The 20,207-nt window shown below is 49.8% G+C and overlaps 1 protein-coding gene across 1 annotated transcript; it reads right to left on the reverse strand.

Annotated features, from left to right (window-relative positions):
* Nucleotides 1-5,674: 5,674 nt before the first annotated feature.
* On the reverse strand, nucleotides 5,675-7,072 carry LOC125522080. Its single transcript, XM_048687151.1, has 3 exons — nucleotides 6,639-7,072; nucleotides 6,321-6,565; nucleotides 5,675-6,233 (listed from the first exon to the last, which is right to left on the reverse strand). The coding sequence occupies exons 1-3, from the start codon at nucleotides 6,804-6,806 to the stop codon at nucleotides 5,870-5,872; spliced, it is 777 nt and encodes a 258-aa protein (XP_048543108.1). The 5' UTR covers nucleotides 6,807-7,072; the 3' UTR covers nucleotides 5,675-5,869.
* Nucleotides 7,073-20,207: the final 13,135 nt, after the last annotated feature.

The raw sequence follows: 20,207 nt of genomic DNA on the forward strand, positions 1-20,207 counted from the left end.
CTTGCCTGGATCCATACTACCTAGCCCATTAATTTTGTTCATTGTCTTCTTTCATTGCACCGTGGCTTCAAAATTATATTTTCTCTAAAAGTCCGTCCCGGGTAACTTCAAATCCTGGATCCGTCACTGATGGTAATCAATGTGCAGAGAGAAGAATGGCATTTTTGCCCAGCCAATCTTGACAATGGCAATTTTGAGAAGCCCCGTATTGAAAATGGCAAATATTTGATTTTCTCGGGTAATTGCAATATGCTTTGGAGCTTTTGCAAATCTTTTCTTCCATCGATTGGGCTTAATTAGTTTAGCCATCATCCTCTAATACTGGATCATCTTGCGCAACCTTAGACGCCTTAGCAACTTCCTTTGTTGCTTTTTCGCTTCCCTTCAGACTTATTCTCCCGGAAAGTCACCATGTGTTTTTAAACGCGCGAGGGGGGGGGGGGGGGGGGGGGGGGGTTAGCAATTGCATTGTGTTCAAGAGGTGGGCGAATAAATAAAAGATTGCCGGTCGTTCCAAGTGTATGATGATCTTCCCATGGCTGGGCGGTTGACATATCTGAAATAATACCATTTTGTAGCCCAATATGTGCAAAATCTCTAAGGCATATGCTTCATGTCATCTTCATTCTCATGAGGAGGTGTTTCATATAACCTTCATGCCATGCAGATTGATGATGTTGCCCAGGAAAGGGTTTGTGACGTGAGGTGTTGTAAAAGGATGATGAAGAAGAATGAAATCGTTTCATTAATTAGGTGCCCACGACTGAGTCACCGAGAGCATTTGATACTTTTTGTTAGGATCCTGCTGAAATGGAAGAGAGAGAGAGATGAAAGCATTTGATACTTTCTAAATATCTATGATTAATAAGATTTTTTAGCATTGTACTGACACTTGTTTCAAGTTAGGAAGGCAAGCGGAGATCGTTGAAAGATTTTGCTGCTCAAGAACTTTGTGTTAAAATACAACAGCAAGAGCGCAACCCGGTATGTGTGATACTGTAGTCAAAATATTTTTCTATGTGGTGTTCAAGCCTTGAGTTCAGTTTTGGACCCCTCAACGGCATTTTGGTTTACTTTAGCCCGTGTAAACTTGAACTTGTTTAGCCAATCATTTCTGCTTCAGTGACTGATAAATCATTTTTGTTATTACAAGTTGTGTCGTTGAATTAGAATGGTTCAGGAGCTCAGTAAACAATGTTTGATGTTGAGCGCTTGGATTATTATAAAACTAAAAAAAGTCCTAGGACTAGAGAACCAAACACCACCTTAGTTGGCTCGTAGTAGTGGATTAAAAAGAGACATTTATTAACCTGTACAGGAAATGTTAAAATTTGTCTAGCCGAGTCGTAATCACTGAAAAATGAAATTCAGGGATATGCCCATGAGATAAGAGAGGTAACGCATACTAAGTAAGAACTGAGCAACCATCTGATATCTTATTTATTTGCAGCACCAAGATTTCCTACAGTTTCTGGTGAGTTAAATCAAGTTCAACCATCCATGTACCATAGCAATTTGTGCTTTATGGTTCTGATATAAGAAATCTGATAGAACAGTTTGACAACAATCCAAGAGACCAACAAATAAAGATGCATTGTGAGATTGCAAATAATACAAACACGTTCACTATCTATGAACATATATAATAATTACAAAAAGGCAGTGGATAATCAACAATCCTATATGATAACCTCATAGTGAAGCAAGATGGTACAGGAATTTGGAATGGAGCCATGGAGAAATGAGAAACGTAGTGCCAGCAGAAGGGCGTGATGGCATGTAGTAGAAGGCAAAAGGGATTCCTCATTTGTCGTGCCCAGCATCATTTGTAGGAGGAACACAGTCAGACCGTGCGGGGTGTGAGACCAACAAAGGTGATTAAGGGGTTATCTACCTGACCACGGACAAAGTCCTCAGCACCGTCAATGTATTGCAGACTTGTTCATGAAGTCACTGGGAGTGGAAACGCCACAGGCAGTACACAACATCGTTCGTAGAGCGCATCTGACTTGAGGTCACACTGTCATTCGTGCATGAGGTCCACCTTGTGCCCCAACACGATTTCCAGTGCCTTGATATTATTCTACGTACAGTTAAACACATCAGGAAAAAAAATTGATGTCCTATTCAATCTATAGCACTACGAACCTGAGCATGGGGGGCTGTAGGTAGCATCATCACCTAGGAGCGCCGGATCTTGGGGAGCCTTTAGGAGCTGATTCGTTCCAACCTCTTGGTCATGTTGCAGGCATACACCGCGTCTGCTACTTGTCCTTCAGTAACCAACTCTGTTGTGCGATCAATGCCGCAAAATTCAAAGCGGAACTATATCAAAATTACCTCAAGTACAACCAAACTAACAAAGAAGGCCATGACAGTGAGATCTGGGGAATCAGGACCTGGATGAGGTGTTGGTGGCAGTGAGGGAAACGTGGTCCGAGAAGAGACCTTGGAGAGGCGGAGAAGAGATCCTTGGGGAGGCGTGGTGCGATGGCGATGACGGTGCTCGGGGAGGTTGATGTTGACGCAGACTTCAACTTTTATGCACGTTGGTGGTAAATTCAGGGGTACCAGCGCTACGAGCAATTGATTCCAACACGAAACTTAATACTGTAGATCAAGCATCCGAAAACCTAACAGGCCTCGCGAGTCGCTCGGCGACTCACGAGGCGTCCAGCGCCGCCACCCAAAAAGCCTCTCCACCGTTCCCTCCTCGCCGCCGCCGCCGGCCGGCTTGCCGGTCGACGGCGGCGGGCTGCTAGGCCTCTTCCGTCTCCACCCATGTCCTGTCCCTTCTTCCCATGACCCTCGATCTTGGAGCTCGGCAGCGCTGCGCTCTAGCCACGCGCTCGTCCTTCCCGGAGATGCAGCATGCTATGAGAGCTGGTGTACGGCGGTTCATCGCCACGGAGGTCAGCTACGCGCTCGTGTTCGGCGGCTTCGTACGTCCTGTCCCGCCCGACGGCGCGCGTATGGTATCCTGTGTGCGTTGTCCCGGATCTACCACGGCCTGAGGCGGGCCTGCTCCTACCGGCTCGGTTGACGGCCTGGCAGGAGACTCTCGGTGTATGTATTGTTGCGGCGGCTGTGGTGGTGCACGGGCAATCTGATCTGGCATGTTTGATACCGCTGTTGACGCGCATGATGCCGGCACGGATCAGGACAAATATGATGCTTGATGGCAGCTCTTCGGACTTTCAGTGGTTGTCGATACAGCGGTGGTTGGCTGAGTGCAGCTCTGATCCGCTCGTCGGCCTTCGGAAGGCATGCCACCGTTGGTGGATGGTTGGGAGGCTACAGACGGCGATTTGACGCAGAGGGTATGGTTGCGCAATGGCGTGGTGGATTCTAGTCCAGTGCATGTAGCTGCTGGGATCGTGGAAAGTGGCGGGGATAACACATGGTTGACTTCGATCTGGTGGTGCTTCTAGTATCCGGTCTCGAGCTCCGGGATGAAAATCCAAGGTCTAACCCATGTTGGTTTTACCTGGCAATGGCGATGTTTTTGCATCGTTACCTTGTTGAAGGCATTGCATGGATATGCTCGGACTTGCTTCTTCAGGGTGAAAACCTAGATTCTGATCATTGGTGGTCGGATCCGGTAACGGCGGTGTTTGAGCATCGTTGGCTTGTTGAAGGCATTGTTGTTGAAGAACTTTTTCGTTGTCCTTGTGGTGTCAAGAGATGATTGGTGCGGATATGGTCGTCGATGTAGTTTGTCGGTCATTGTTTTGATCATAGGTTTTTTTTACTCGCTTAGGCATAGCTTTGGTCTTGTATGACTTTACTTTTTGCCGGCGTTTTTTAGTGTGAGTGTGTTGGTGTTGGCTGTGTGCATCCTAACTATGCAGAGGTCGGGTGTGTGCTCTTTATGTCTGTATCTTCTTGATGCTTCATTTTGAGTCAATAAAATCCACCCTTTATCGAAAAAATACTGTAGATCTTTTAAAGGGATGTGGATACCCAGCTTTGGTGTGGGAGGCTTAATAGGGAGGCCCGTCGGGGAGAAGATGAAGAGAGAAACAAAGGTCTATCGGTTGCAAAATGGAGGAGATGAAAAGGAAGGACGTTTGGAATGCCTTGTGTGGAGGAAGAAATAATGAAAAGATGTAAATGGGGTGATTATCACCAGAAACTTAAATGTTTTCTACAGGTGGAGCGAGAGAGGGGGCTACTAGCCTTCCACTCTTGGGGAAACGATGATGTTTTTTTCTTAGGAAGATACGCATTGGCTTTTTTCTCCGTGGATGTGCTCTAATTAGTTGTTACGTGTGGAAATTAACTACTGGTCGGACCAGGGCTGCTGACATGGCACATGTGATGTGGTGGTATGGTTGCATGTCAAGGGAAATGAACTAATGGACCTACTTGATGATGTAGATAGCTTGCATGTCAAGAGAAATAGGATAGTGGGGATAAACTATTTAGATATTATAGATTATAAATTCGATTTGTTTATCATCTATGCGATTAGTCCATAGCTACTAGTTCACATAGCTACTTGCTAGTAGACTTGCTATTAGGTCTTTATGTGGTTTGTGCGTAAAGAAGTGATCTTTACTAATAACAACTTGGGAATACCTAGAAGGAAGGGTACTGGATCCTTGGCCCGCTCCTTGGGTTCTTGCACGTTGTGCCTTGTGTTTTTTTTTCTGTTTACAGGGCTTGGTAAGCTGTGCCCTCAGTATTAATCCCTTTCAATACTCTTTGTGTTGACTCTTCGCGTGTGTGTGGTGTGAACCTATATATGGATATTTGGTTTGGGCAGTTTGCTTTATATATAAAGCGAGGCTAAAACCTTTTTGGTAAAAGGTGTTGTTTTTGTGATCAAGACGAATCAATCCAACATATTTTCCCACTAGTCAGGTTATCGTGGCGTACAATACATGTGCCAGTTAATGTATTTGGGACATGATTAAATGGGGTAGAGTCTAAGACAGACACATATTTGAGTTGGAGTGTGTGCATTACTTTGGGCCATTTGGAATCGCTTGAATGACGTTATATTTAATCGAAGCATCACAAATTTTTTTGTGGGCCATGGCATCTGGAAGGATTCACACATGGTCGTTACTCAGCCGTGCGGAAGTCAGGGAGCATATGGCCTATGGATACAATCGCTCGGAGATGGTAGCATGGGATACGTACAACCTGTTTGGGTAACGGTCCAATAGTAGAATATGTGTTTAGTCATCTGGTCCTATTTTAACCGGTTGTGTCATTTTATTCCTTTACGTTCGAGTTTGCTTGCAAATATGAGTTGAACTACGTACTTTGTTGCTATCTTGCTTAACAAAATGGTTATGTGCATCATTTGATGCAGAGGCCGATTGTTTTTAAAAAGACTTGCTAGTAGACTGAAAATTCATCATCCTTAGTCTAACGCCTCCAAGCTAATATTAGTTCTGTCCATAACTAGCTTCCATAGTCATTTACAAGAAGCACAAGAAAGGTTGCGAGAAGAACAAAAAAGAGCAATTCAGGTTGAAATACAAGCACAAGAAGCGAGACAATAAGAAATCTGCTGAAGCCAATGAGAAGGACCCCAGTGTCCCAATAGTTCTACTGTATGTAGAAAAAATAGAAGTAGTGGGCTAGTGTAGTGCTTAACATGGATTTCACGATAGGAATTTTGGATGGAACCCTGTCAAAATCAGTATGCTAACCCACCAGATGAACCATGAACTTGGATACCATGTTTGACGAGTAGATGACGATGTCGTGATTATATCGGTTGATTCCGATTTCTCTGCATCTCATTTGTTTCAGGGATGGAATACTTGCAATGAGAATTGTGTGGCTGATCATTCCTCACATGTGACGGAACTTGGCACGTACGTGCAGGTTCTGTAACAAAATATTTACATGATCAACTGAAGAATGTTACAGGCGATAATATCGGGTTGTTGATAATCGCATTTCGAGGACTTGGTTGGCTTGTAGCTAGAATAGAAGCCAGAGCCCCCTGATCAGGCCGTTTCCTGACTGTAAACTGGTACTGGTGCAGTGGCAGGGAGTTGCTGTCCAGCATGTGTAGGATGACCACCATGAACACTGAGCAGACGAACATCGGTATCGGCCCGAATATCCACATCAGCAGCGTCGTTGCGAAGTAGAGTGCTCGGAGCCCCATGGACCAGAAGTTGCCGCCCCGGATCACCGCATGCTGCATGTAGCTCGCCGGGACGTCCGAGTCCAGCGTGGTCACCAGGAAGCTGGCTTGGACGTAGTACCTGATCAGTTGCAGAGCAACCAGATGCTGAGTCGTCTTTGAGAAATCGGTCTTAATCTAAGGTTTGGCAAAGCGGCCGGCAAGCTACCTTGCGGAGTGGATGAAGCAAGTGAAGGACACCAGAAAGCAGACGAGGAGGGAGATGTACTTGACCGCCGCCGTCGCCTGGCTGTTGTCGCCGTAGACGAGCTCCGTCATGAACACCTTGCTTGTGCTGCTGACCCAGGCGCCGATGAGCGAGCCCAGCGCGATGGACAGCGAGGCCAGGTTCGTGGACGCTGCGATACTGCTGGAGATCACGCTCAGCGCCAGCCCGGTCTCCTCCGGAGCCGCCTGCCAGCAAACAGGAGAGCAGATGAAGGAAAGTCCTCATGGTTCCTGCAAGGGAAGGAACCGCTGCAGTTACCTGGGCCATGCGGCGAACCCACGCCAGCTTGTTGTGATTCTCGTAGCCGATGACGGTGGCGGCCGGATGCCGGAGGATCCGGTAGAGGAGGATGAGGTGGTAGCCGAACATGATGAGCAGGCCGCACGGCACCAGCACCAGGTCCAGGGAGCCCTTGTCGAGCATCATCTTCTCCTCTTCCCTTACCTCACTTTTCTCTCTTTTATTATGAATGAACCATATGGTTCCATGACGAGTATGCGATATGGTCTTGGCCGGAGGAGTAATGGACCGGTTGCTTATGGGTTTTGTTCTGCACAGACTAGTAGTACCCGTGCTGTCCGATTGTTGCTTTGGGTGCAAGATATACGAGCAAGGGAAGCAACTCCGGCGAGCTTTGCTTGAAAGAAAGGCGCTGAGGTTGACGCTTCACTGCTTATTATTGGGTCTGACTGACATCTTTGGACCAGGCCTGGATCAACGTTTCCCCGGCTTCGCAACCATGACTCGAGTTTGATCGAACTTGGTGCTTGGGAGGCTCGCAGTCGCTAGGGAATTTATAATCCCCGCCTCACAGATTGCGTCCAAATATGGCGCTTTTTTTTAGCGCGCTGAAGCACGCAACATTATGTTGATAGATAAAACAATATCCCGTACTAAAAGAGTCGTCGCGCGAAATAAAAAAAAATAAAAAAGAGGGCTCAACCTCAAATACTCCGAGACATCAAACATTAGGGCCTAGCAGTTCTTTTCAGCTGCGGCTCACTACCAGAAAAACTTGTGTTGCCGACGGCCAAATATATGCCGACGGCCCCCGTCGGCATAGATGGGCATACCCCGACGGCCCAGCTAAAGCCGTCGGCGTAGAAAGGCCGTCGGCGTATGGCCCTCTATGCCGACGGGGGCCGTCGGCAAAGATCAGCCGTCGGCGTTGCTTAGAATATACCTACGGCGGCCGTCGGCATAGAGTAGGCCGTCGGCATATCGCGTGGGCCCGTCTATCCGGGCGGTGACGGCAGTTTGACGGTGTCAGGCTACGCCGACGGGCTAACGGTGGCCGTCGGCATAACTATGCTGACGTCATCGATCCACGGCGTTCGCCGGTCCCGTGGGGTGGCATTTCTATGCCGACGGCTAGGCCGTCGGCATAGGCCTGGCCCATGGTTTTTGCCACGTCATCGATCCCCTCCCTACGCCACATCATCAATCCAGGGCTCTACCATTCCGTGGCCGTAGCTATGCCGACGGCTTTGCCGTAGGCATAGATTTCTAATAATATTTTATATTTATTATTTTCTCTTTTTATTTTTATTTTTCTCCAATACTAATTTCATTAACTTAAATGTACAGAAAACATATATCGATTGCCCCCCACACGGGCCTTCTTCCGTCGTGTCACGGAGAGGTTAGACGGGACGGGGTACCTGTGGGGGGTAGCAATGCCGCCAGGTGTTGCGGTGGGCCCTCCTACGGTTGTGGAAACGTGGTGGCAGGCGCAGGCACGCGGCTCCGGGGTGTGCCCCCTCCACCCTCACGGGCGTCGATGCCGCCGTGCCCCGGGGGGGGAAACGGCCACGTCGGGCCGGCCGCAGAGGGAATCTTGGGGTGGGTTGTGCCGGGACTGTGTGGGGGTGTAGCTATGGCTGGGCTATGACAACAAGGTGAAAAGGTCCACCGGTCAAACTACGTCCAGCGAAAGTCAAAGGGATAGACCCGGCGGTCGTCTGTGTCAGGGTTAGACGGGACGGGGTACCTGGGGGGTAGCAATGCCGCCAGGTGTTGTGGTGGCCCTCCTAAGGTTGTAGAAGCATGGTGGCAGGCGTAGGCACCCGGCACGCGGCTTGTATGAGGTCCCGGTGCGACGCTCCGGTGGCATTGCTACCCCCCTAGGGCCCCCGTCCCGCCTAACCCTGTAGTGTTTGACCAAGGGATCTACCCCTTTGACTTTGCACGGACGAGCTTTGACCAGTGGACGTATTCACCCGGTTGTGTTAGGTCAGCCCACAGGAACACTTTGGAGCAACATCCGGGCCAGACCCATGGCAAGATCCCCTCCGTGTAGACCCGATGCGTCCGTTCCCCCCCCCCCTCCAGGTGCCAGCGGCGGCGCCGTCCGTGAGGGGGGCCACACCTCGGAGACGCGTGCTGCCTCTTCGGACATGCCACCACACCGTACGGCATGTATGAGGGCCCGGTGCGACAATCCGGTGGCATTGCTAACCCTTTAGAGTTTGACCACGGGATCTAGCCCTTTGACTTTGCACGCACCGGGTCCCATACACACGGTAAACTAAAAATCTAAAAAACGTAATAATTGAATTTATTAAAAACTCCGGTATTCATCATGGAAAGGTCCACCGGTCAAACTACGTCCAGCGAAAGTCAAAGGGATAGACCCGACGGTCGTCTGTGTCAGGGTTAGACGGGACGGGGTACCTGGGGGTAGCAATGCCGCCAGGTGTTGCGGTGGCCCTCCTAAGGTTGTAGAAGCATGGTGGCAGGCGTAGGCACCCAGAACGCGGCTTGTATGAGGTCCCGGTGCGACGCTCCGGTGGCATTGCTACCCCCTAGGGCCCCGTCCCGCCTAACCCTGTAGTGTTTGACCACGGGATCTACCCCTTTGACTTTGCACGACGGGCTTTGACCAGTGGATGTATTCACCCGGTTGTGTTAGGTCAGCCCATAGGAACACTTTGGAGCAACATCCGGGCCAGACCCACGGCAAGATCCCCTCCGTGTAGACCCGACGCGTCCGTTTCCCCCCTCCAGGTGCCGGCGGCGGCGCCGTCCGTGAGGGGGGGGGCACACCCCGGAGACGCGTGCTGCCTCTTCGGACATGCCACCACACCGTACGCATGTATGAGGGCCGGTGCGACAATCCGGTGGCATTGCTAACCCTTTAGAGTTTGACCACGGGATCTAGCCCTTTGACTTTGCACGCACCGGGTCCCATACACACGGTAAACTAAAAATCTAAAAAACGTAATAATTGAATTTATTAAAAACTCCGGTATTCATCATGGAAAGGTCCACCGGTCAAACTACGTCCAGCGAAAGTCAAAGGGATAGAACCGACGGTCGTCTGTGTCAGGGTTAGACGGGACGAGGTACCTTGGGGGTAGCAATGCCGCCAGGTGTTGCGGTGGCGCTCCTAAGGTTGTAGAAGCATGGTGGCAGGCGTAGGCACCCGGCACGCGGCTTGTATGAGGTCCCGATGTGACGCTCCGGTGGCATTGCTACCCCCCTAGGGCCCCCGTCCCGCCTAACCCTGTAGTGTTTGACCACGGGATCTACCCCTTTGACTTTGCACGGACGGGCTTTGACGAGTGGACGTATTCACCCGGTTGTGTTAGGTCAGCCCATAGGAACACTTTGGAGCAACATCCGGGCCAGACCCACGGCAAGATCCCCTCTGTGTAGACCCGACGCGTCCGTTCCCGCCCTCCAGGTGCCGGCGGCGGCGCCGTCCGTGAGGGGGGGCACACCCCGGAGACGCGTGCTGCCTCTTCGGACATGCCACCACACCGTACGGCATGTATGAGGGCCCAGTGCGACAATCCGGTGGCATTGCTAACCCTTTAGAGTTTGACCACGGGATCTAGCCCTTTGACTTTGCACACACCGGGTCCCATACACACGGTAAACTAAAAATCTAAAAAACGTAATAATTGAATTTATTAAAAACTCAGGTATTCATCATGGAAAGGTCCACCGGTCAAACTATGTCCAGCGAAAGTCAAAGGGATAGACCTGACGGTCGTCTGTGTCAGGGTTAGACGGGACGGGGTACCTGGGGGGTAGTAATGCCGCCAGGTGTTGTGGTGGCCCTCCTAAGGTTGTAGAAGCATGGTGGCAGGCGTAGGAACCCGACGCGTCCGTCCCCCCCCCCTCCAGGTGCCGGCAGCGGTGTCGTCCGTGAGGGGGGGCACACACCGGAGACGCGTGCCGGGCGTTTGCACCCGCCACAACACTTCCAGACTTGTGAGAGGCCTTGCCGTCGGCATACATTTATTTTACTTTATATTTTTATTTTTACTTTATTTTGTTATTTTTACTTTATTTTAGTTTTGTTTTTGCATAAGATAATTATGCCTTATCTAAATAAACATACCCCGATGATATATCGGTTGCCCCCCGTTACGAACGTCGCTATCGCCGTGTCACGGAGGGGGGAAACGGTCGAAACGGAGGGAATTCTGGTTGGTGGGGGGATTCGGGGTGTAGCTATGTCACCGGAACATCGCACGGGTCCCGATGCATATGTGAAAGTGTTCAGGCATGCGTAGACGTCCGTCTTGGGGCTCTGCGGTGTGCCCCCCTGCACGCAAGGCAGTGCCGCCATCATTGGAGGGGGCCAAACCCCGGAGACGCGTGTGCCCACGTCAGTCCTACAGCACATGTGCCCACGTCGTGTAAAAAACTCATGATTTTATCGCGCTTCGAGTATTTGATAATATTCACACCGCATCGTTGCCGCAGAACGTCTACTACTGTGTCATCGCCGTCCGTGGGGGGGAGGCACACCCCGGAGACGCGTGCCGCCTCTTCGGACATGCCACCACACCACCCCGCATGTATGAGGGCCCGGTGCGACGCTCGGGTGGCATTCCTACCCCCGAGGGCCCCCGTCCCGCCTAACCCTGTAGCATTTGACCACGGGATCTACCCCTTTGACTTTGCACGGACGGGCTTTGAGAAGTGGACGTATCCACACGGTTGTGTTAGGTCAGCCCATAGGAACACTTTGGAGCAACATCCGGGCCAAACCCACGGCAAGATCCCCTCCGCGTAGACCCGACGCATCCGTTTCCCCTCCGTTTCCCCCCTCCAGATGTCGGCGGCGGCGCCGTCCGTGAGGGGGGGCACACCCCAGAGACGTGTGCCGGGCGTTTGCACCCGCCACAACACTTCCAGACTTGTGAGAGGCCACCTACGCAAGACTTGTGAGGGGGTTCCAGACTTAGCCGCCGCCACCCTCCCCGCGGCTCCGGGGTGTGCCACCCTCACGGGCGTCGCTGCCGCCATCTCTCGAAGGGGGGAAACGGCCACCACAGGTTACACACGACAAACTAAAAAATAGTAATAATTGAATTTATAAAAAATAAATATGCCGTAAAAATATATTAAAAAATGCCGTAATAAAAAAATTATAAAATGCAAAGTACCTATGCCGACGGCTAGGCCGTCGGCATATCTCATACCTTTTCCACTCGGCTCTGTTGCTGGCAGGTGGGACCAAGCCTATGCCGACGGCTAGGCCGTCGGCTTAGGTCCAACCCTAGTCGCTGCACGCCCTCCTCTCCTCCACTCGCTGCACGTCTCCTCTCCTCCACTCGTTTCTCTCTCCCAACCGCCGCCGCCACCCTCTTCCCGTGTCGCGCCGCCATCGTCCCCGCCCTGACCCGCGCCGCGTCGCCGTCCTCCCGACCCGCGCCGCCGTCCTGCCCGCCCCGCGCCTCCCCGCCGTCCTCCCCCCCCCCGTGCCCGCCCCGACCTCCTCCCCGCCCCGCACCTCCCCGCCCCACGCCGCCCCGTCCGCACCCGCCCTGCGTCGCCGCCGTCTGTGCCCGCACCGGCCCATAAGGGCTCGACTCCGGCCGCGGGTCCGGCGCCCCCTTCCCGGCCGGTTGGAGCAACCGGCCCTCCCCGTGCTGCAGCTCATCATCGCCCCCAACCGTCGCCGCCCTCTCCTCCGACCCGACCAGCCGGCCCTCTACGTGAGTTTTTTTCTTCTTTTTTAGTGTTTTGGTACTGTTTTTAGGTGGATGAATGCATAGATGATGGAATGTATGTCATATTTGTTAGATGTAGTTAGTTTGCAAAATATTGAACAATGGATGTTATTAGCAATATGAGTTTTTTTTAAGTTGAAGTGTGAATGTTGTTATGTGATGTGTGATTATATACTTTTTGCACGGTGGTATTTTGATCATGATGGTGTTGCTACAAATCAATGATGAAATATTTATTGACACTTAATGGTCTTGCTAAAGAATACTTATTTGAGAAAAATGGTGATGTTCATAACTTGTTCATATGGATTTCTTTTAGATGATGATGATTTTTAGATGAGGAGAGATAATGATGATTTTTATGCTTCGATGATTTTGAGATGATGATGATGACCGATGATAGATGATTGTTAGATGATGATGTGGATGATAGATGGTGATATTTTTTATGCTTCAATGATTTTTGAGATGATGATGATGATGATTGTGATGTTCTAAATTTTTTGTCGCGATGGATTTTGCTGGCTTTTTGGTGTCCCATTTCATTGAAGTGACCATTATACGACGCATTGGTCCCCCTGAGCATCTCTCTGTTGTTCGACTACTTCCTCTACAGCCGAGGGTGAGGTACAAGTCCATCTCCTCCATTTTTTCATATCACTAGATTTCATTCTCAAGTCAACTAGCGTAACCTAGGCGTCTCCCGTCCAAAAGGGTTGCATCGATAAATATGCATTCAATTGCATATTTATCACCGCAGCTCTTTCGAATTGTCCAGCATTTTCCACGGACAGCCCGAGGATGTGTAGATTGGGTATGTTCTCCATGTTCTACCCCGTTCCGAGATAGGATTTCAGCGACGCCTCCCCATTGTTCTCCGAAGCACATTCTCTCGGCTATTTGCCGAGACGTGTATCTGGAGAACAGCGGGGAGGTGCTGCCGAAATTTTGTCTCGGAACGGGGTAGAATGGAGAACGTACTCAATCTACACATCCTCGGGTGGGATTAGGACCCATCTTTACCTATTAGAGATGTAGGTGGATTCAACGCGGTAGAAACTGAAAATTTGATGTGATTAATTTAAGTGAATCCTTAATAATGTTGTGTGGCTTGCAAAAAAGCAAAGGATGGCAGATAATCAGTGGATGTACAGTGGTTTTATCCGTCGGAATCGAGTAACATCAGAGTGGATCGCGAAAACTGATGTGTATTTAAAGGAGATATTCCGTCATCCAATGAGAATTATCCCACCATTCCCCTGTGCGAGATGTGCTAGACGTCACCGTAGAAATCAGACGGACATGAGTGAGCACCTTCACACGCACGGATATATGCCAAACTTTGACATGCCGCCGATAAACATAGCCGAGCAGGACCGTGGTAGAGAGGAGGTGATGCGACAACGCATCGATGGATATGAGGATGACGGGGTCAGGGACATGCTAGATGATGTCATTGTTGCAGAAACGGCAAATGCGACACCTTCAGAGAATGAACCGGAGGAGCCGGAGGCAACCGCAAAGGCCTTCTTGGAGGTCTTGGCCTCGTCGAAGAAACCTCTTTATGCGGGTGCGAAAATATCTCAGCTTGATGCCATCTCGCAACTGATTGCAGTCAAGGCTGAGTACGGCTGTAGCCAGAAATGCTTCGAAGCATTCCTGGGAGTATGGGCTAACAGCCTCCCTGAGGGTCATGAACTGTCGAAAAGCATGTACGATGCAAAGAAAATCATGAAGGCACTCTCTATGGATTATGAGAAAATAGATGTTTGCCCAAAGAATTGCCTTTTGTTTAGGCACGAGTATGCGGATGACAAGTACTGTAGGAAGTGCGGTTCGTCTCGGTACATTGAGGTGGTCGGTGAGGATGGTGAGAAAAAGCAGCTAACCATCCCCGTTAAGGTTCTTCGGTATCTTGATTTTATAAAAAGACTGCAGCGCCTTTTCATCACGAAGGAGTCTGCCAAAATGATGAAGTGGCACAAGGAAGGTATAAGGTACAATCCAAAAAAATTGTACATCCATCGGGAGGGGAAGCATGGAAGTCGTTCGATGAAGAATACCCCGAGGAAGCAGCCGAGGCTGGGAATGTCAGAATAGCCATATCAGGTGATGGGTTGAATCCATATGGTATGTCGTCCAATCCATACAGCTGCTGGCCTGTGTTTGTAATTCCGCTCAATCTTCCTCCTGGTGCCCTAATGCAACGGAAGACCATGTTCTTGTCGCTCATCATTCCGGGGCCTAAATACCCGGGGAAGCAATTGGGTGTGTTTATGCAGCCGCTGGTGGATGCTTTGCACTATTCTTGGTACTTTCCGAGGTTGACATACGACCGGGATCTGCAGAGAAATTTCTTGATGAAAGTTTGGTTGCACTATTGCATGCATGACTTTCCCGGCTATGCTCTATTATACGGATGGTGTACAAGTGGGAAGATGCCATGCCCAGTGTGCATGCAGGCTCTGCGGATGATTTGGCTGAGTACGGGTGGCAAGTATGTAGCCTTTGACCTGCATCGGCAGTTCCTCCCTCCAGACCATCCAGACAGGGAAGACAAGAAGAACTTCAGGAAAGGCTAGGTTGTTCATGAAGTAACCGAGATTCCAACATTTTCGGGGGCAGATATTCTTGCTTAGCTAAAAGCTCTCAAGCTTAAAGTCAAAGGCAAAGGCAAAGCCAAAGCCAAAGGCTTCGAGGGATATGGTGAGACGCACAACTGGACTCACATTACCCCATTCTCGTAGATTCCCTATTTCAAGGACCTCAAACTTCCTTACAATATTGATGTGATGCACACCGAAAAGAATGTGGCAGAGTCCCTTTTCCACATGATCCTCAACATTCCTGATAAGACGAAGGATAATGTTAAAGCTAGAGTCGATCAACAGAGAATTTGTGATAGACCACGCCTGAACATGAAGCCTCCCACAGGCGGTCGAAAAAACTGGTTCAAGCCAGATGCTGACTTTGTCCTTAAACCGCCAGAAAAAAAAAGTACTTATCTGGCTGAAACAAATTTTGAAGTTCACCGATGGTTATGCATCGAATATAAGTAAGGGAGTCAATCTTTCAACGGGCAAAGTGACCGGCCTGAAGAGTCATGACTACCATGTATGGATTGAGCGGATAATGCCGGTGATGGTTCGAGGCTATGTCCCCGAGCATGTCTGGCGAGTGCTTGCCGAGCTTAGCCATTTCTTCCGCACGCTCTGTGCTAAAGAAGTAAGTAAAGAGGTGATTGAAAAATTGCATAAGAAGGCACCAGCGTTGATAGTCAAGCTAGAGAAGATCTTTCCGCCAGGCTTCTTTACTCCGATGACACATCTCATTCTGCACCTCGCGAACAAGGTATTGTTGGGGGGCCTATGCAGAATCGCTGGCAGTACAACCCTGAGAGGCAGAACAAGCATCTCCGACGGAAATGTGGAAACAAAGCTAAGATTGAAGCTTCCATAGCTGAGGCAGTTATCCTAGAGGAGGTGTCAGACCTCAAGACGTCATACTATCCAGACCACGTTCCCCATCTGCATAACAAGGTGCCTCGATACAATATAGAAGAGCCCAAGTATTAACCCAGGCTCGATCTATTCAACGCGCAAGGTGGGAGGGCTGGGGCCTCGAAATCTTATAACATGCCACGACAAGAGTGGGAGGACCTCATGTTCTATATCTTGCACAACATCAAGGAAGTTGAGGAAGTGTGGATGAGGTAATACCACTACACCATTCCTTTATGTCTTCCACATCATCATGTTCCATGTTCACTTAGTCTCGGTCCAACACCGCTTTTCTTTTTTTAGTGATTTCGTTCAAGAGGAATGGACGGGAGTGAATCCTCCTACTGAGGCGGAGGCACTTACTCTTCTCCGTCATGGAAACCCTGGATGTAAAAATTTTGTTGCTTGGTTCATGGAGAAAGTAATTTTCCACACTCCCCTATTAAATACCTAGTTCAACATTTATTAGTTAACCGAACTAATGCACGCAACAATTTCCATTATACTTGTAGGGAAAAGATCCGAACATATCTATGGATGATGAATTGAGATGGGTTTCCATGGGTTTTGACCCTGCCGTCATGACATGTAAAAAGTATGATGTGAATGGGTATCGCTTCCATACAGAGGAGCGCCAAAATAGTCGGTCCGATCCCAAAACTATAAATACCGGAGTGTACACCCCCGGTCAAAATTCAGTAGACTACTACGGAAGGGTACAAAATATATACGAGGTTAAATTACGCCAGGGGCGTGAGACCCTAAGTCTGCCTGTGTTCAAATGCTGATGGTTCGATCCGCGGGAGGGGGTAAAACATACGCCTTCCATTGGTTTGGTCGAAGTTAAACCATCAACCGTCTATGCCGGAGCCGATCTCTTCATTGCGGCTACCCAAGCTACACAAGTATATTATCTGCCTTACCCATGCCAGAAAGTGTATCTAAAGGGTTGGGAAGTTGTATTCAAGGTGTCGCCACATGGTAAGCTACCAGACCCGAATGAAGACGATTACTACAACATTAACCCCATGACATACGAGGGAGTGTTCTATCAAGAGCAACCTGATGATGATGATGATGTGGTTAGAAACGATGACGTTAGACCATTAGGTGATGATGATGTGGATCCAAACGTCGACGATGCACGGAATGATGGTGAGACCATTGTCAATGAAAATGACATACTTATGCTAGAAAAGTTAAACAAAGACGCTGACGACGAGGAAGAGCCTCCACCTCTGTCGGACAATGAAGATGATATGATTGATAGTGATGATGAGACGGACCGAGAAAGAGGTTACAACAGTGATGATTCATATGGGTTCTAGCAGATGTACGTTTCAAGTCTTTTTTTCTATAGTTTAGAAATATGCCTTTTTATGCATTTTATTAATGTGTTTATTATCATGCCTTTTCCTTCATTTCATTAATTTACTAATTGCTTATTCTCTTTTCAATGCAGGTTCGTGGAACATGGGCAAGGGGAAGGCCGACGGCGTGGGTTTCCTACGCAAGGTCGTCCGCCTGCCTAGTCGGAGTGGTCGAGCACGTAATCCTCCCCCTCGGCTACTTGACGATGACTCCTCACAGGGAGGTCGAGGGAGAGGTGCCCCTAGAGGAGGAGGGGGCAGGGGGAGCCTCTAGAGGGCGAGGTGGTGGGGGGAGAGCCACTACAGGGGGTCGCGGCCAGAAAGAGCACACCCTCACCGACTTAGGGGTGTTGTCTTCGAGGCCCTCCTCTAGTGAGGTACCCTCCTCTAGTGAGGTACACTCTGGGGAGGAGGAGGACGAGGAGGAGGTGGAGGAGGAGGCAGGCGAGGAGGAGGTTGGGGAGGGGGAGGCAGGCGAGGAGGAGGGTGGTGACGGGAAGGGGATTGACAACAAGGGGTGGCTGCGTGGTAACGCAAAGCTACCAAAGCAGGTTCCTGCTACTGAGGAGCAGAAGTGGCTCATTGAGCCCACGGGAAAAGAGTAAGTTCCACTTTGTAATAATTTCATTATTTTGCTTGTCACATGCTTATTCCGGTTGTTATTTATTTTGCTTGTCACATGCTAATAGTTCATTCTTTTGCAGCAACTGGATATATTCTAAAGGGGTCCATATTCCCAACGGCCTCATCACCGTCTTGTTGAAGTTATACTGGCCGGGGTTGTACTGTCCGGATCCAGTCAGGCAGCCGGACCGTCGGGTTTTGGCCACGAGCTGGGACCACTGGGAAGCGGCCCTCCACGCGGACCATGAGACCCATGCCAAGGCCGTGATCACTACTTTCTGGGTGAGTTCTCTTCAGAAGCACAAGTCCATTCTAGTTTCATGAATGATTTAACTCATGGCTTCTTCCATTCTTGTTTCATGCATGATTGTAGAAATTCTATCGAGTTCTTCCGGAGCACAGGGCTAGAGCGGACTAGATCGTGCTGCGCCAATGCAAGAAGAAGGCCCGCCAGATGCAGTACGAGGTGCGCTATGTGGCCATCTCGACATACTATCACGATGCTCTTGGTGTGAAGATGTCCAAGGAAGAAGCGCGGAGGATGGGCATTACCTTGGAGAGGCACGAGTACTTGGCGGTAAGTATAAAAGATTTTTCATTATGCTTTCACTACCTTGTGGTACATTTCACCATTACGTGTTGACATGCCATTATGCTTTCATTATGTAGGCGTGTCCAAATTGGTGTTATGGAAAAGACGAGTCCTGGGCGGCATTGGTGGATCTTTGGTGTGATGAGGCTGGAGCCTGGGCGGCTATGAGAATGAAAAACAAGGCTAACCGAGGGAAGGAGGGAGTACATGCTCAGGGAAACTGAAACCACTATCTCCACAAGGCAGTTAATGTATGACTAACCCCATTAAACATTCTTCTTCTTCTATTTACCATCACTTTCTTATGTATGACTAACCTCTGTTTGGTGGTGCAGGAGGAGAAACTGAAGCGGCCGCTCTCACACATGCAGGCATGGGAGATCGCCCATACGCGGAAGGACCCCAAGCCTGGCGAGCCCAAGTACTACGGCAAGAAGACCGCGGGGAAGAAGAAGGCCTACTCCGAAGCGTATCTGAAGTTACATCCTGACACACCTGACCCCATTGCGGCGGATCTAGACGAGAGGGCGGTGGTGAGCATGGGGCCCAAGGAGCACGGTCGGGAGGCGGTTCTCGATGCTGTGATCACTCCTACTATCTCCTACACACAGCTCCATCGGATTGACCCGAGCCTGAGCCAGTGCACGAGCCAGCCAGTGACCAGTGCACAGACCCTCTTTCAGGAGCAACAATCTGTAAGTATTTTCCCTCTTATCTTCATTGCTCACTTTATTTTCCGCATTTAGTAGTTTTATGAGTTCCATCATGTCATACCATAGGCCTACCTGGAGTACACACGCCAGGAGACCATGGCGTGGCATCAAAGGCTTTATGAACACCAAGTGCAGAGGGATCGCCAGATGTAGCAGGCTTTTCAGGAAATGGTGGCCAGCAGGTGTCCTCAGTTGCAGCCAGCACAATGCCCTCCAGCACAACCAGTGCTGCTGACCTTTGAGGAGTTTGTGGCACAGAACGCTGGCCCCTCGCCGGTTAGTTCATCCACAATCTATTCACCCAAAGCATGTCATGCCTTTCAACACAGTCATATATCCTGTTAATATGTCTTTTCAACATCCAGGGAACAGGTGGATCTACCGTTGGCGGTGGTCTTCGCAGCACTCTCGAGACACGGAGCCCGACCACTCTGATCCACGGAGGCGGAGGCGGAGGTGTAGGCGGTCTTGGCGGTAGCGCTGCCGCTAGCAGTGACGACCTGGGCTTCGGCGGTCTTGGCGGTGACGACCTCCGCGGTGCTCGACATCCTGGCGCTTAAGCCTTGTGTGTGGTGATGATGCTTGAGATGACTTGTGTGTGGTGATGATCATTTAGATGACTTGTGTGCTTCTCTATATGCTTATGCTTATGTGTGTGTTGATTGTGATGATGCTTATGCATATATTGTTGTGATGGTGCCGGATGATATCCCGTTGTGTTCTATATGTCTATTCCATGAGTTCATATATCTGCTGATATGTGTTGTTATTTGAATTGAATTGATTTGAAAACAAACAGGAAAAAGAAAAAAATCAAATGCAAACTATGATGACGGTAGCTGACACGTGGCACAGTTTTTAAACTAAGCCGACGGCCAGGCCGTCGGCATAGATGCCACGTGTCAACTACTGGGAGCACCGGAGGAAGGAATATGCCGACGGCTAGGTCGTCGGCATAGTTTGAAACTAAGCCGACGACCAGGCCGTCGGCATAGCCCTGGTCCACGAGCGGTGTTTGGTCGCCACGTGGCACAGGCCGTCGGCATAGGTGTGCCACGT

Source organism: Triticum urartu, chromosome 7, assembly GCF_003073215.2.
Source record: "Triticum urartu cultivar G1812 chromosome 7, Tu2.1, whole genome shotgun sequence".
NCBI classification, from domain to species: Eukaryota; Viridiplantae; Streptophyta; class Magnoliopsida; order Poales; family Poaceae; genus Triticum; species Triticum urartu.